This window comes from Candoia aspera, chromosome 2 (genome assembly GCF_035149785.1).
Source record: "Candoia aspera isolate rCanAsp1 chromosome 2, rCanAsp1.hap2, whole genome shotgun sequence".
Taxonomy (NCBI): domain Eukaryota; kingdom Metazoa; phylum Chordata; class Lepidosauria; order Squamata; family Boidae; genus Candoia; species Candoia aspera.
Window position 1 is genome coordinate 134,173,971 of NC_086154.1, and position 17,618 is coordinate 134,191,588.

The 17,618-nt window shown below is 50.7% G+C and overlaps 2 protein-coding genes across 2 annotated transcripts in view; both read right to left on the bottom strand.

Annotated features, from left to right (window-relative positions):
• The window catches only part of LOC134490593 (17-beta-hydroxysteroid dehydrogenase type 6-like), a 28,730-nt gene extending 13,719 nt beyond the window's left edge, over positions 1-15,011 (bottom strand). Inside the window, exon 1 of the mRNA XM_063293747.1 lies at positions 14,973-15,011. The gene's annotated coding sequence lies outside the window, so the exon portion shown is untranslated. The remainder of the gene's footprint in view (positions 1-14,972) is intronic.
• Positions 8,625-15,022, bottom strand: LOC134490594 (retinol dehydrogenase 16-like). Its single transcript, XM_063293749.1, has 3 exons — positions 14,973-15,022; positions 10,709-11,027; positions 8,625-8,887 (listed from the first exon to the last, which is right to left on the bottom strand). Exons 2-3 carry the CDS (start codon positions 11,016-11,018, stop codon positions 8,625-8,627), a joined length of 573 nt encoding a protein of 190 aa, XP_063149819.1. The 5' UTR covers positions 11,019-11,027; positions 14,973-15,022.
• Between the last annotated feature and the right edge of the window lie 2,596 nt (positions 15,023-17,618).

Genomic DNA, 17,618 nt, shown 5'->3' on the forward strand with positions numbered 1-17,618 from the left:
CTCAGCGGCTTTCGATACCATCGACCATGGTATCCTTTTGGGGTGGCTCGGAGTTAGGGGTGGGTGGGGTAGTTTTACGCTGGTTCACCTCCTTCCTCCAGGGCCAGTCCCAATCGGTGTTGATAGGGGAGCAGAGATCGGCCCCACGGCCCTGTCATGCGCTGCCTACCTCCGAATAATACTCAGACGCTGATTCTGTGGAACAGGCTCTGATTTATTCGCAGTGTAGGTACAGTATAGGAAAAAAGCTGAGAGTGACAGGAGCGCGCCGGTGCGGGGTTTAAATACCCCGCGCCGGTCAGCGCCCCCTCACTCGTGGTTACGTCACCCCCCTTTGTCCAACACGTCCTGCCAGTAGGTGAGGGGTTGCGAGGCCCCGCTGGCGTTCCGGGATCGCCCATCATCGGTTTCTCTATTCCTCCGGTGATTGCTGTCAGCTGGGCGATCTCCGTTGCGTTAGCGCTAACAGCTTGGGTGTGCCTCGCGATCCGTTTAGCCATTGTTTCTTGTCCTTCCGTCTTTGTCAGTTGATGGCTACTTATCTTGAGCCCCTTCCCCTGTTTCCTTGTTATTGTCATGTGTGCCATTGCGCTGATGTCTTCAGCTCAACGGCACTCATGACATACTGCCCCCTGTCCGAATAGTGCCCCCCCCCGGTTTTTTTTTTTTTTTCCTCAGGAGAGCTGTCAAAATGGTTTTTTGAAATTCCCGCCGGAGTGTTTTTCGCCCCTCCCTTTGTTCCGCCCACTACCACGTGCCTTCCTAGGGTGTGTTCTTAGTGCGCATGTCCAGGTCACGCCCTGGCGTGCGCATGCTCCGGCCACACCCTGTTTGTTTGGCTCAGTTCGACGAGGAGAGAGGCGTGGCTGGTCGGGTGCTTATCAGCTCCAGGTAGGGCCCTTCTTTTTTATTTAAAGTGCGTCGCCTTTGTTATGTGTGCTCCTGGGCGTTGCCCCCAGGATGCCCTGTTGACTTGCTTGCCACTCCCCCGTGGGCCCGGGGTGGGGGGAGGGTGTTGGCGACGGCTTGTTACTGCCTCGTGGGCCCGGGGCGGGGGGGGTGAGTCCCGGGGGGGGAGGTCCACCCAAGTCGCGGGCTTGGGGGGGCCCTTTCCCTTGGGGCACGGTAGGCGGGGGGGCCCGCGGGGGAGGGGTTTTGCAGGTGACGGCTTGCTAGCCTTGGTTTTGGCTTGTCGGGGTATGCCCGGTGAAAAGCCCGGGTCAGGTCAGGCGCGTTAACGTTGTGCGCCGCCACCCATTCTGGGTGGGGAAAGTGTTTCCACTTGACCAAATAGTGTAAAGTTCCCCGTTGCCTGCGAGAGTCGAGTATGTCCCTTACGTCAAAGTGATGTTGCCCGTCGATCATCACCGGTGAGGGCTGTGGCGTGCTTGGGTGCCATCGAGAGGTGGTTGCCGGTTTCAGGAGGCTGGTGTGGAACACCGGATGGAGTCTCCATAGGTTGTGTGGCAGGTCCAAGCGTATTGCCACCGGGTTCACTATCTGCGTGACTCGGAACGGCCCGATGTACTTAGGCCCCAGTTTTTTCGAGGGTTGGGGTGACTTTAGGAATTTGGTGGATAGGTAGACCATATCCCCCGCCTGGAACGTCGGTTGTTGGCGCCGGTGCTTGTCGGCCTGCTCTTTGTAGGCCGTCTGTGCATCCTTCAGCGCTGCCGTGATTATTGGCCACGATTCCGCAATCTTCCATCCCCAGTCGCTAGCGTCCACCTGGGGTTCCGGGGGTTGTGGTAGCTCCGGTATGGGGACGAAGTCGCGTCCCGAGACTACCTCGAACGGAGTTTTCCCCGTGCTCGTGTGGACGGCGTTGTTGTATGCGACTTCGGCGAACGGGAGCAGTTCAGCCCAGTCGTCTTGATGATAGTTGGTATATGAGCGTATGAATTGCTCTAGGGTGGCATTGAGGACCTCTGTGGCTCCGTCCGTCTGGGGGTGCCAGGCAGTGGATAGGGCCTGTTGGGTCCCCGTCAGCTTTAGGAAGGCCCGCCAGAATTTAGAAGTGAACTGTGTGCCCCTGTTGGTCACCACACGTGCGGGACATCCGTGTAACCTGTACACGTGGATGAGGAAGAGTTTGGCTAGTTGTTGTGCGGACGGGACCGACGTGCAGGGGATGAAGTGGGCCTGTTTCGAGAAGTAATCCTTCACCACCCAAATGGCCGTTTTCTTCTGGCTGGGTGGGAGGTCCACTATAAAATCCATAGAGATTTCCTCCCATGGGCGGGAGGGTTCTGCCACCTGTTGTAATAGCCCCGCGGGTTTGCCTGGTGCCCGTTTGGCCCTAGCACACGTTGGGCAGGACGCTACGTATGCTTTCACGTCTCGTCTTAGCGCGGGCCACCAGAATTGACGCCTTGTTAGGTGTAGGGTCTTGAGGAACCCAAAGTGTCCCGCTTGCTTGGCGTCGTGTGACCTATGCAAGATCGCTTGGCGTTGCGAGTCCGGGACATAGATTCTGCCTTCCCCCATGCCAGGTCCTGTGCCATCGTTACCTTGTCGGGGTTTGCCAGGAACCAGGGGTCGGTTTTGAGGGCGGCGGCGAGGTCCGTGCGTATCCCCCCTGGTAGTTGCGGTTGGCTTCGTCTGGTCACAGGTTGTCCTGCGGTCGGTTTCGCCGTAGAGTCAAGCTGCCTCCGAGCGCCACTTCGGGTGGTCACGGCCATCCCCAGTTGCGATGCGGATAGGACCGTCCCAATGGTGTCTGGGGCGGGCTCTTCGTCTTGGGGAAGTCGGGAGAGGGCGTCGGCCAGGAAGTTCTTTTTGCCCGGCATGAACTTCAGCTGGAAGTTGAAGCGACTGAAGAATTGGGCCCATCGGACCTGTTTTGGGCTAAGGCGTCTGGGCGTTCGGAGGGCCTCGAGGTTCCGGTGGTCAGTCCAGACCTCGAATGGTTGGGTGGCTCCCTCGAGTAGGTGTCGCCATGTTTCTAGCGCCGATTTTACCGCGAAGGCTTCTTTCTCCCAGACGTGCCATCGCCTTTCTGTCTCGGAAAATTTCCTCGACAGGTAGGCGCATGGTTTCAGGAGTCCCGTGGGGTCCTTTTGGAGCAGGATGGCCCCCAGGGAGAAGTCTGAGGCGTCGGCTTGGACCACGAACGGCCGTTCTGGGTCCGGGTGCGCGAGGATTGGCTCCGTGGTGAACAGCGCTTTCAGCTTGTCGAATGCGGTCTGGCACGCGGGAGTCCAATTCAATACTGTGCCCGGGTTCTTGGCACGTCGGGTGTCCCCCACCCCTTTGGTTTTGAGGAGGTCCGTTAGGGGGAGGGCTATCTCTGCGAACCCCCGGGCGAATGACCTGTAAAAATTCGCGAAGCCGAGGAAGCTCTGGAGTTGACGTCTGTTGCGGGGGCGTTCCCAGTTCAGCACCGCCTCGACTTTTGCGGGGTCCATTTCAATGCCGTCTCCGGAGATTCGGTACCCCAGGTAGTCTAGGCGCGCTTTATGAAATTCGCACTTTGTAGGTTTGGCATAGAGCTGCGCCCTTCTGAGCTTGTCGAGGACTTGCCTGACTAGGGTCACATGTCCCTTGTGCGTTTTAGTGTAGATAAGGACGTCGTCTATGTAGACAAGGACCCCTTTGAACAGGTGTTCATGCAGTACCTCATTGATGAGCTGCATAAACACCCCGGGGGCCCCCGCGAGTCCGAACGGCAGCACTTTGTACTGGAAGGCGCCTAGGGGGCAGTTGAACGCAGTCTTCCATTCGTCCCCCTCCCTGATTTGGATGCGGTAGTACGCCTCACGAAGGTCCAATTTGGAAAAGACTTTGCCCGTGGACAGGTGGGCGAGCATGTCTTTCACCAGGGGTAAGGGGTATTTGTTGGACAGGGAAGCCGCGTTTAGGCCCCGGTAGTCGGTGCAGAGCCGTAGGGTGCCGTCTTTCTTCTCCCGGAATAAGACGGGGGCTCCGACCGGTGAGCATGCTGGCTCTATGAATCCCCTCTCTAAGTTTTTATCGATGAACTCCCGGAGGGTTGCCATCTCCTTCGGGGTCATCGAGTAGATCTTCGGTCTAGGTAAGGGGACGTCGGGCAGCAGGTCGATCCGGCAGTCCGTCTTGCGGTGGGGGGGTAGTTGGTCAGCTTCCGCCTCTCCGAAGACCTTGGAGAAGTCGGCGTATTGTTCCGGTAGGTCTGCTGTGGTAGCGGCGTTGTCCTGTGTAGTCGCCTCTGCTCGTCCCACAGTGGGGTTGGTTCTGCCCGCTGGAACTGGTGCCCGATACTCTCCGTCGCCAAATGTGAAGGTGCGGGTCTCCCAGTTGATGCGCGGGTTGTTTGTCGCGAGCCATGGCATTCCCAGGACTGCAATGGGCCGTCCGATGTGGGTGATGACGAACGATGTGCGTTCGGTGTGAGTGCCCATTTGCAGGGTGACCGGCTCGGTTTGCATCGTAGCTGGTTTCCCTCCCGCTGTAGAGCCGTCCAGCTGGTGGAATGCCAACGGCGTGGGGAGGGGGAAGCAGCGGAGGTCGAGTTTGGCGACTAAGTCGGGGTGGATGAGGTTTTTTGAGCACCCCGAGTCCACTAGTGCCGCGGCCGTGGTGGCTCCGTTGCCGGCAGAGAGTTTAATTGCCGCCATTATCACGGAGCTTTCGCCGTTCCGTCAAGGTGGTCCGCGCTGCTGTCCCACCGCCTGCCTCGCAACGCGTTTCAGGGCAGGCGGGGAGCGTTTCCCGCCGGCTGGTCTGGGTCTACGTTGTCCTCTTCCCCCCAGTAGGCGTCCCAGCCTTCCTCTGGTGTCGCTGTGGCTCCGGTCATTCGGCGGTGAGGGGGCGGCGCCGGGTTAGGTGGTTTGGGGCTAGTTTTCGGGGTGGGTTTAGGCGCACTGGTCGGCAGTCGGTTGGCGAAGCAATCTGCCGTCTTGTGCCCTAGTTTTCCACACCTCCCGCAGGGCTCCCGATTAAATTTCTTCTTTGGGTATGTGGGGCCGGCCGTCCCCACATGTGGTGCGGGTACCTTTTTGCAGGTGTAGTTCGTGTCTTCCGTAGTTGTCATGAGGAAGGTGCGGTGCGCGTGTTCGGCTTTCCCCGCGAGGTGGATCCACCCGTGTAGAGTTTCTGGGTCGTCGCGGTAGAGGGCCCATTGAAGTACGTCACAGTTGAGCCCCCTTTTGAACATTTCCAGCAGGGTGGTTTCGGACCAGTCGTTGACCTTCCCCGCGAGGGCTTTGAACTCGAGGGCGTAGTCTGGGACAGTGCGTGTGCCCTGTTTAAGTCGTTGGAGTGCGCTTTTCGCCCTCACTTTGGCTAGTGGGTCCTCGAAGTAGCTTTTCATTTCATTGATGAAGGCGGGGAAGTTGGCGAGGGCGGGGGAGCTGGACTCGTACAGTTGGACGTACCAGTCCGCTGCCCGGTCTTGTAACTTGATCGCCACGGCAGCGATCTTGTCCGCTTCTGAGTTAAAGGAGTGTCCATGCCTCCCCATGAACTCCCTGGCATTCGTGATAAAGAACGACAGTTTCGCGGGGTTCCCATCAAAGAAGATGGGGAAGTCCTTTGGGGCCCGGGCGTTTTGTGCGCCCCTTCCTCTCGCTTCCCGGCCTGTGGTGTCGTCCGCCTGGGCCGTCTGTTGGCCTTCATTTGGCCCGTGGGGGTTCGCCGCTTCGCTTGGGGCGTGGACCTGTGCGGGGACGTTGTTGGGCGGCGCGGGGGGCATGAGCGACTGAAGCATGGTCCGGAGTTCCTTCAGTTGGGTCTCCATGGCCGCGAGTCTAGCTCGTGCGTCCTCGTCCACGATCTGCGCCGCCGCTGGGGCCAGTTCCATCGGTGTGTCGGCGGGGGTGGGTTGCCGGTGGGGTTCAGTCTCTCTCGGCCGTTGGTCCGCTTCCTCCGCCGTCTGCTGGGTTGCTCCATTGTCCTCCTCCGTGCTTACCGCCGTTGGGCTGTCGCTCCACGCCCGTTGCTGGGGTGCGATGTGGGGCGCGGGGTTCTCCGCTGGTCCCGGGAGGTATGTTGCTCCCTCCCATGGTCGGGTTGCCTCCGTCGCCATCTCCCCTTGGGGTTGGAGCTGAGGCTCGGGTTGGGTCGGGTGGGCGTCCATGGCTCCGGGAGTCCGCGGTGCCTCTGGCCTCAGTCGGTCCTCCTCTGCCTCTTGCCGTGCGGCTCGCCCTCCTTGTCCGCGTCGCGCCGGCCTCATCTTCTTGGTCTTTTCGCCGTCTACTCCTCCCGCGGCTCGTTGTCGTCCGGTGGGGCTCGGCGAGGCTGAGTTTATCACTCTCAGCTTTATGTCATGCGCTGCCTACCTCCGAATAATACTCAGACGCTGATTCTGTGGAACAGGCTCTGATTTATTCACAGTGTAGGTACAGTATAGGAAAAAAGCTGAGAGTGACAGGAGCGCGCCGGTGTGGGGTTTAAATACCCCGCACCGGTCAGCGCCCCCTCACTCGTGGTTACGTCACCCCCCTTTGTCCAACACGTTGTCCTGCCGGTAGGTGAGGGGTTACGAGGCCCCGCTGGCGTTCCGGGATCGCCCATCATCGGTTTCTCTATTCCTCCGGTGATTGCTGTCAGCTGGGCGATCTCCGTTGCGTTAGCGCTAACAGCTTGGGTGTGCCTCGCAATCCGTTTAGCCATTGTTTCTTGTCCTTCCGTCTTTGTCAGTTGATGGCTACTTATCTTGAGCCCCTTCCCCTGTTTCCTTGTTATTGTCATGTGTGCCATTGCGCTGATGTCTTCAGCTCAACGGCACTCATGACAGGCCCCTTCTTTGTGGGGTGCCGCAGGGATCAGTACTCTCCCCTCTCCTTTTTAACATCTACATGAAACTGCTGGGTGAGAGCATCCGTCACCATGGGATGAGGTATCATCAGTATGCTGAAGATACTCAATTGTGTATCTCCATCCCGGGTGAAGTAAGGGATGCTGTGACTACCCTCTCCAAGTGTCTGGGGGCTGTGGGGGCCTGGATGGGGAACAACAGGCTTCAACTGAAGCCTGGAAAGACCAAGTGGCTGTGGGTTAATGGTTCTTCCATATCTGGGACATTAACATCTCTAGTTCTGGATGGGGTGGCACTGCCCCAGACAGACCTGGTGCGTAACGTGGGGATCCTCCTGGACTCACAACTCCTGCTCGAAGAGCAGGTGGCCATCATGGCCAGGAGGGCCTTTGCGCAACTTCGTGTTGTGTGCTGGTTATGCCCCTTCCTGGACCGGGAGGCCCTTTGAACAGTCACTCATGCCTTGTTATCTCTCATATAGACTATTGCAATGCGCTCTACATGGGGCTACCCTTGAAAAGTACTGGAAGCTTCAGCTGGTGCAGAATGCAGCTGCACGAGTGGTTTGTGGTGCCCCCAGAAGGGCACATGTAACACCACTGCTGTGCGAGCTGCATGGGGTACCAGTTTGCTTCCGGGTCCAATTCAAAGTGTTGGTTATCACCTTTAAAGCCCTACATAGCATGGGGCCAGGTTACCTGAGGGACCGCCTCTTCCCCATTACATCAACCCATCCCACCCGATCATGCAGAGAGGGCATGCTACTGACCCCGTCTTTAAGACAACTCCATTTGGCGGGGTCCAGGAAGCGGGCCTTCTCCGCAGTAGCTCCCGCCCTGTGGACCATGCAGCCCCTGGGGGTGAGATTGGCCCCATCGCTCCTGGCCTTTCAGAGGAGTCTGAAGACCTGGTTCTGCCACCTCACTTGGGGTGGAGAGGGGAATAGATCTACATGGGGATGGCTGCTACAGACCACTCCTCCCACACTTGGACTGTTTTTAGATTCTTTGGCCACTTGGACTTTTTATCTTTACTCTTATTTATATTATTTATTATTGTAATTTTATACTGTATATTTTATGATAGCTGTTTTAATGGATTGTTGTAAACCTCCCAGGGCCCCCCAATGGGAGGAGATGGGCGGGGACAAATTGGATAAATAAACAAATAAACAAACAAATAAACAAATAAAATTTTCTCCAAGACAATCTGTCCTGAACCTGCTTTTTCAGTTCTTCCGACAATGCACCTTGTTGCTAGTCGTCCTCTTTTCGTCTTTCCCTCTACCATTCCCAGGATTACAGACTTCTCTCTGTCTTTGTCTCTGTCTCTCTCCCCCTCTGTGTAATCTTATCCCGATACCTTGCCTTAATGACCAGACTTCTGCATACCTCTTGAGCACTTCCCAGCACTTTTTCTTTCCAGCCCAGAGAGGACGCCCTCTTATAAAGGCAGAGGGCACATATGAAATGATCGGACTGGGATGTGGCTGCTGGGTATTGTTATTGCCTGACGCCGGCCAACCTCCGCTTCAGATCGGATCCAGACAAATTGCTCCAATACATTTGAGAGTCTGAGGCAACAAAGCAAGATTGTGCCCACCGCATCACTGTGTCCGCCAAGGTTAGCAGACTGGTTGACCAAAACAGGACAGGCCATCTGGCATATACAGCTGTGACCTCCTGCGCCTGAGCCCCTTTGTTTGCCTCTGAACCCGCCACATCGGGTAACTCCTCTCTCTACCCAACGGTAGGGCTCGCCCCGCTTGTAGCTCAGAAGTCCTTCCTGAGGGGCCTGACAAGTGAGAAGAGCTCTGGATAGGTGGGCCTGTGCTTTGGCTCCCTCTGGCTGTAGCTGAAACACAGGTGAGAACTCTTCAGAGCTGACTTTACCTCAGGCTGTCAGAAAAGGCTTCCACGCCGTGTTTGGATATAGAATAACCTCCTCCATAGCACGACAGTCTTCCCATCACACTGGACACGTTGACCACCCTCCCTTTGGCCTTCCTTACAAAGGGCAGCATGTGCAGCATCACGTCAATTAACCCAAGCAGGTTGACATCCAGAATTGAGACAAAGTCCTCCTTGGTCAGCCACTCGTTGGGAGCTGTTGGGTTACCAATACCTGCATTGTTTATCAGTCCCCAAAGTCCTGTGGAATCAAAGGAGATAAGACTTTTACTTGCTTATCTTTGCGGCCTCCCACCTATCTATCTATTCAGCCATCCACAAAATCAACATTCCTAACCCCAAATTGGTCAAGAAAATGTCAGCCCAGCCAGACTAGGAATCCAAAGTTACGAGTGCTAATACCACTTTTATCATAAGGCTGCAGTAACAGAATCTTGCAGAGACAGAGACTGCTACAGTTGAGCACAAAAATTTATTTGAAGATCCTTGGTGGATCTATGCCTGGTGACCCAGAGGGTGAGTCCACCTTTTGGGTTATAGAAGGCCCACAACACTGCTTTAAATGTTAATTTCTAATGGTTTTGCCCTTCACTGTAAACATCTCTGTGTCTTTCCATCTAGCAAGTGACCTTCTATCCCTGGTAGGTTTGTTCATTATTAACTGAGCAGAACCAATCTTCACAAGCCCCGATTCCCTTGCCACCAGCAGTTAACGTTGTCCAGTAAGGTCTAATAAGCGAAAGATTTGTATGAGCTGAAGAAAAACAGAGCACGGCCTAATCAACTGCATGTGGCTGTGGCTCAATTTTTTGGAGCCTCAGCTGTTGTTCATTTTAAACCTTCTAGAAGCGTAGCTAGCAATGTTTATGAAATAATTAGTATATTCCAACAAATTATTGGTTTGCCTAAAAATATCTAGAACATGGTCAGCTCCCTTCTCCTCTTTAATTAAAGAGCAACCTAAACCCTGGTTTGATAGAGAATGTGTTTCAGGGAAAGTAAGAATAACACCCAAATTTGCATGATCCTTCTTCCCAGAAAAACTTTTGTACTCTAAAAAAGAGTTAGAGGAAGCTTCTCAAGGAGAAGAAACAGAAGTTATCCATTAAAGAACTTTACTAAGCCATGTTTGTTGTTTATTCGTTTAGTCGCTTCCGACTCTTTGTGACTTCATGGACCAGCCCACGCCAGAGCTTCCTGTCGGTCGTCAACACCCCCAGCTCCCCCAGGGATGGGTCCGTCACCTCTAGAATATCATCCATCCACCTTGCCCTTGGTCGGCCCCTCTTCCTTTTGCCCTCCACTCTCCCTAGCATCAGCACCTTCTCCAGGGTGTCCTGTCTTCTCATTATGTGGCCAAAGTATTTCAGTTTGGCCTTTAACATCATTACTAAGCCATGGCCTATTTGATACACCTTCAAGTGGTGGTTCTTATGTTTTGCCCCTCAAAAGTTCAAAACTTAATTTCCCAACTGAAAAATAGTAAAGCCCCTGCCAACGACATGATTCTAACAGAATGTTCAAAAGCTAACTCTGCTTAGTGCGCATCTGTACTGGTTCCCTTTTTTCCTGCCACAAATAACAGCTTACAGATCTTCAAAAGGAGGTGTGATTGTGTCATTCTTCCTATATACAAAAAAGGGGACAAGTCCAATCCTGCAAACTATCACCTTCTTAGTCTCTGCTCTGTGAACAGTAAATTATTCACCAGGTTTTTGTACTTTACACGTTTGAACTGGATGCTTTCTGAGAATAATTTGGCCCCAGAGCAGGCCGGGTTTAGACCTGGTCATTCAACCATGGACTAATACGCAATACTGCACCACCTAGCCTAGGAATATTATAGTCTTCCCAAAGGCAACCTTTATACTGTCTTCATAGAGCTATACCATGTGAGAGACTTTGGAGAAAACTAGACGCAACCTTGATTGATCGCCATCTTCTAAAAATGGCTTATTGATTTAGGCAAGAAAGTCATGATAATATTGGCACACTAATAAAAAATGATGGAAATTACAGGGCACATTGAGGAGACAGAGTAAGAGTTAATCAGGCACACCACCTTTGTTCCCCATGCATGTTTTCACCCACTCAGTGGCTGCTGCCACTCTCTCAGTGCTGGTGACATCCAGCAGGGTGGTTTTTAACTGGTCAGGAGTGACTTTTTCCAGACGCTCTGCCCCTTCCAGAGTGAGGCAAGCGGCCAGCACCCGCAGACCCCGAGCATCCAGCTGCCTGGCCAGCTGGTTCCCAAAGCCAGTGTCGCAGCCGGTGATGAAGACGTATTTCTCCGTCAGGCTTTCCACTATCTGTCTCTCCCGGTACCAGCGACGGAGGTAAAGCCCCACCAGGACAGCCAGGTAGAGCCACATAGCTGAAACCTACCAGGAAGAAGCAGGCAGCATGAGTGGATGGGAGAGATGCACATAGCAGGTATGGCAGGCACAGAAGTTTTATTGTGAAACTATTGGCTAGTTGCCCATGTCAACAAGAAAAGTAATCAGGCAAGAAGGACTTGTACATGACACTGCTTTCTGGAATAACATTAGGATTAAAAAAAATACTGAAATATTTTTAGCTGATTGATTAATGCAGAAGGCACGAATCAGTAGAAGTAGTCAGTGCCACATGCTTAACCCTCCCAGCACACCTGAAAACTCTTCTGATCCCTTTTGTTTTATCTTCTTATTTTCTTATTTATCAATTTATAGCCTCCTGTGAGGGGGTTCTTTTGGGAAATAGTACAGACCAGCAACAAACTGATTGTTTTTATCTTCCCTGTGCTAATTACAACAAATTAATAAACTTACTTATAGTCTACATTATGTACTTAAGAAACTTACGTATTACAAAGCCTATCCTATCTTAAACTACAGGGAGTCCTCAGCTTACGTCCCTTTGTTCAGCAACCGTTCAAACTAATGGTGGCACTGAAAAAGTGGACGCATGACCAGTCCCTGAAGTTCCAGCCATCCCAGCATCCCTGCGGTCAGCTAATCGCGATCCACTCGGGTGCCTGGCTCTTGATTATGATGTCACAGGGAATCGCGGTCACCATTTGAGACCGTCCTTGCTGGCTCCCCACAAGCAAAGTCAATGAGGAAGGTTGCAAGTTGCTCCAGTAACTTGTTCCCATCACAGCACCCCCACCTGTGCGTAGCCTCCGCCAGCCCTCCCAAGCCCTCCCCCAGCCTCCTTCAACTCACACACGACCTATGATGGGTCTCCCCTGGCCTCCCCTGCTGCATCCTGGTGGCAGCCCCCACCCCTCTACACTGCCCCTCACACTCCTTACCTGGGACTCCCAAGGCTTCCCGCTTAATGGCCCATGCATCTTGGGGTTATAACGGCAACTGGAACTGCCAGGATTGTTGTCAGTAAGTGATGCAGTCGAGTAATCTTGTGCTTTAGGACTGCATCTCCAAGTGATGGTACTACTGGTCCCAATTGAGTTGTAACCTGAAAACTACCTAGATACCTATACTAATGTCTGTGTCTATATCTTATTCGTTAATAGTCTATTCTTTCTTGCTTGAGCTTACACCAAAGTCTCTAGCCACCTTTTTGCCACCTTCAAATCGGTTTCTGTTGCTGTCAACTGCTGCTCTTCGCTGCTGCTGAAGCTTTGGCCTGGCAGGTTCTCAGTCTGTGCTGGGGTGAAAGAAGGAAGACATTTACCAGCTGCTGGCTGGCTGTAGCTTCTCAGCCTGGCTGCTGGAGTGCTGAAGCTGCTGAACTCGGCATCTCCTTTCAGCTGCTCTGCGGCTGGTTTGGTGAAGTCCAAGCCTGCTCCTCCTCCGCCCTCAGGTTTTATTTTGTTTGTTTATTTATTTTTTATTTTCTATCCAGCCTTCATTATTTTTATAAATAACTCAAGGTGGTGAACATATTTAATACTCCTTCCTCCTCCTGTTTTCCCCACAACACCAACCCTGTGAGGTGGGTTGGGCTGAGAGAGAGGGACTGGCCCAAGGTCATCCAGCCGGCTTTCATGCCTAAGGCAGCGCTAGGACTCTCAGTCTCCTGGTTTCTAGCACGTTGCCTTAACCACTAGACCAAACTGGCTCTCTCAAACTGTTCAGCTGAGGTTGCTGCACTCCCTCAGCTGCAAAGCCTCCCTTTCTGCTCTCCCACAAGATAAGGCACCCTGCATCCTCTACACAGCCAGATTCTGGTGCTCTCAGCATTTTCCTTTCATAACTGAAAACAGGCGTGGTGCTGTTGGCTGGCCAAGAAGGCCTGTGGCTCAGCGTGAGTTGTCACCCAATTAAACACACTGAGGCGGGAAGGTCTTTGTTCTCTTTTATTTGTGTGCACAGCAACAAGAGAGGTCTCCTGCCCAAGGGCAAGAGTCCCGAACACCACACCTGACTTCTCTTTTATACATTTTCTAGCTAGGAAAAAAAGGCAACAAAATTTCTTATTGGCTATTTCTTTTAGCACTTGCACAATAACTCTACATGCTACACGCTATCCCATAATATCCCTTAACACGTTCTATGTTTTCTAAGACCTCCACCTTAGGGGTGTGCATTTTACTATGTTAATTAGCCCTTAGGTCACAGGTAGGTCAGCTGGTGGTCTCGTAACTAGGTCGTTCTCTGGTTTCTGAATACCTCGAAACCAATTTTCCTTTTTTCTGAGTACAGCAGGTCTTCTACCTGCTGTCAGTCACCTGTTCAACCCACATCCTCTTGAAACTTAACCACATGCATCTAATATTCTCTGCTAGCAGGCAAGCATTAAACAATAATTTTCTTATGGCTAGCCGGGCCCTAAGTGCGGTGCTCTTCAGGTGGCCTCACAGCCCTGGGGAGAAAAGAAAGGGACGGAAGGGCTCCTGCTGGCCACTGCTGGGCTTCCCTTCCACACACCCCATTCCAAATCCCCTCACATCCCCACCACAGCTAAGCTGACTTTGCCTGCCAGATAAGGAGCAGTAACCCCAACCAATGTTAGACCCTTTGGAGCTGCCCTTGAGCCATGCAAGGAAAACGAGAACAGAGCTACAGACTCCATGGAGGTCAGGGGTATCCCCTTTCCCCTGTGCTCAAAGTACTGATTGGTGGGTAAATCACATTATTGCACTTGATTGCACTATTATGCAGGATAGTAATTTGTTTTCAAAGGACATTAGCAGCCCAAATACACTAGTGGGGTTTCTGCCATACTTGTTTTAATCCAGTTCTATGATTATGAAGCACCTGAGAAGTTAAAATGCAAAGCTGCAAAGGGCAAATAGCCAAACGTATCGGCCTTCACACTTTAAAGAAGGAATATTCTGTGAATATACCCTAGAGCCATCAAGTTGCATCCCTGGACTCTTTGCTGCTTCTAGCCCTGGATTAACCATTAGGCAAGGAAACCCAAAGGAAGGTGCCCACCACAGTTTTTTTCCCCTAGTTGTCATATCCTTGACTCTTTCGCTGCCATACTCGAGTTTAGTTTTTAGCACTTATTGAGTCTTAAGGTCTTGTCACTTAAGCAACGAAAGGGTCAAGGAGCACCATTTTGGGGCTGTGCTAGGGCATCAGTTGGCCTTATTCTTGCCTTGGCAGTGTCTGTTCCTCGACTGGCCTGTCTTGAAAGGCAGACAGAAGAGGGAAACACAGCTGGAATCACCAAGCTCTTGGGGGGGGGGGAGAAAAGAGGAGGAAAGTGGTATATGGTGGCTTGAAGTTGGCAAGGTGAAAAACAGACGTTCTCAGGCTCAGTAGAAGCTTGTATGTAAACACTGAGCAGATGTCTCCCAGTCTCAAGGCCAGGAAGAATATTGCTGAATTTCCCTTACTTTGAAAATCCAGGAGGAAAAGGTCTTGAATCTAAAGCCTGGTGAGGGAGAAGTTCAAGATGGTGCTGGGGTAGAAGTCCATTAAGTGAGCTCCTCATCGATTAAATCATTTTATGATGTATTTATTTATTTATCTATTTAACACATTTATATGGCCACCCACCTCATTGAACGTGACCATGGGCAGCATACAACCAGCAACAATTAAAACAATATCACAATCATTAAGACAATTAAAACAAACATAAATAAAAAGCAAGACTGGGGAGACTAACAAACATCTAGGTACTATCACCTGCAAACCACAACCTATCTCCCTTGAACTGGCTTGCTTTTACTTGCTAGCAGCTTGAACCAAAAAAGATAACAGTTTCATAACAGAAGAGGGGAAAAGGGGAAAGGGAAAAGGGAAGAAGAGACAGCGTGTGAACTCAGGAGTACTCTCCTTGAATAAGCCAACCAAACAGCCAAAAATTTACGATTACCTAGAACATAAGAAGGCAACAATTGGAAGTAGTAAAAGCCCCTTATCTACCTCTAATCGATATACTATAATGCCTTGGAGTGGGACCTGCAAGCAGAGATTGAGAGTCAACAACTTCTAGAGTCACTTCTTTTCTACATGAAGAACTTGGCTCCCCGGAGGTTTGCTGGCTCAATAACTCCCCAATGTGAGCCTGCTGCACTTTGCTCTGCAGCTGCACCCTCTCTAAAAGACTATGATAATGCAGATGCAAAAAGAGGGGATGTGACGGATTTAATTTCTAGACAGTGTCTGCTGACAGCTCAGACTCTTATTTCTATAGTTGAGCAACTATCAGAAGTTAAGAAAAGGGTGGACTATTTAAAATTGCCATTTGAGATATTCCCCCAAAAAACATCAAGAGCAGCTGGAAGAGAGCAGAGAGGCAAATTCCCTTTGGGTGAAACGTGAGCTGTTTGTTCCCAATCTCCCCAAAGAGAAGCTGCCTCCACCCTCAGTCAGAAGAGTCCCAAAAGAAGGGAACTTGGCTGTGAGGAAGGGGAGCAAATCTAAAAACATATGCTCCGTATAGACCAACTGGATTGCCTTACAGGTGATGCTCAACAGTATTAACAGAAGCCAGTGGGGATCAGAAAAGTTCATTGCAATCAGCTCCTTTGCTGTGAACTCTAGTTTGCTGCCCTTGGAAGATTGAATGGCTGTCAAGCAGACTGGACCTAAAGCAAATTTTCTTAACGTTTAAGCACCCAACCATTCTCAGCATGCTATTTAAAAACTGCCCAGAGTCCCTTTTGGGAGATGGGCAGTGATAAATTTGATTGATTGATTGATTGATTGATTGATTGATAAATAAATAAAATGAAGCCATTTCAACAGACCTTTGCAATCTCTCCAGTTTGGGTATTCCATGAAAAAGGGGTAGGTAACCTGCTGGATTCACCCTCCCTAGGTGCAAGAAGCACCAAAGACACTCCCCCAAGCCTCTGAAGTCCTTCAGAAGAAACTGGTGTGAAATCTGATGTATATGTGACCTTATGAGCAGCAGGAGGACAACTGCTGATGTCAAGGCAACACAACATCAAGATTAGGTGCAAGTGGGGAGAGGGCCTTCACTTCTCTTTTCTTCCAAATAACATTAGCCAGGAAGCACTCAGCACACCACCACTCATCTTACAATCATGCATGTGCAAAAGTGCTTTTTTAAATACAGCACATAAGTAAATAATAGGATTTGCTATCATACTATGTAAGGCCACTAGTTTAGATTACTTTAAAAGGGGACAAATCAAACTTGCAGAAGGAAATTTGTTTCTGGAATGATGATTGATCATGAAAGATAAGTTGAAACTTGGAATATCCATTGGTGAGTCAACATCAAGGCAGACCTCCACACAAACCCCTATAATGTATAGATCCTATATTGATATGGCTCAACAGCCCCACCTAGAACATCTGGGACATCTGAAAAGTCAGATCTTACCCCACTCCAATCTTCAATATGCACCTTAAATTTCATATCTTCTACACAGTTATCTGTCTACTTTGACCCGGACTGATCTTTTACCATTCAAACAAAGGGTCACTGCCTCAATTTTTTCAGTGCAGGCAACATCCAGAACAGTTGTTTTTAATCACTTTTCCATTCTGGATGCTGTTACCCTCAGACCCCAGACTTCTGACCACCCAGTAAGCTCTTTCCCAAAGCCAGAAACACCCTTGTGTTTCCCTTTCAGGTTTTCCATGGTCTGCCTCTCTTGGTACCAGTGGCAAAGAACATAAAATCCAGTAGGACAACAAATTAGAACCACACGACAAAAGACTTTAAAGTAGAAATGTCAACGCTAAACAAAAAAGTAAAGGGAATTATTAATCTGCTGCCAGTGTTGTTTATTGACTTAGGTATTTCATAACTACATTGGTCAACATTAATGAGAATAAGGTTTCCAGTTGCTTTAGTTCCATGAAAGAATCTCTACAATTCCCACCCACAGTTCAGGACAGACAAAAATTAGGACCCACAGATCTTCAAACAGAAATGGGACTTCTTCCCAAGACCTCCAGAGCTGAACCATCTGCAGCCAATCAAAATAGGACTAAAAAATGAAGAGATCCATACAATGAGGGAAAGGCAACGGTTACAACTGTTTTAAGCTGAAAGAGAGGTAAGATTATGCACATAATGGTCATGCACAAAGTTGAAGCACAATTCTGTTTAAGTGACTTGAGTTAACAATTACAAGCTAAAGCCAAGGTGTCTGCAGGTGGGGGCAGGGGAGACAGAGAGCAAATGTCAAAAGCAGCATTGCACTGTTGTGACACTAGATCCTTTTGCACAAACATCATGACATTGCACACACACATGAAAGGATAGAGCTTGTGTGGTTGAAAGCATTAGATTCTGTAAATGCAGCTGGGCCAGAATGATCAATCCTGCACTGAAAGATTATGAGAGTGGCATAGGAAACAATTCAAGAATGAAACCAACACAAAAGTTTAATATAATTTTATTTTATTCAGATTATTTATTTATTAGTAATCTTCCCTGCTCATGCTCACACAGCATCACTCATTCTTCAGAAGTCAAAGCATGTGCTGCCTCAAAAATCGCAGTTGGCCAGCTAAGACCCCTTTTGTGACTCATCCAGCAGCTGTCTATATCACAAGCTGTTTGGAACTCCAAGCAAATTCTTTAGCTTA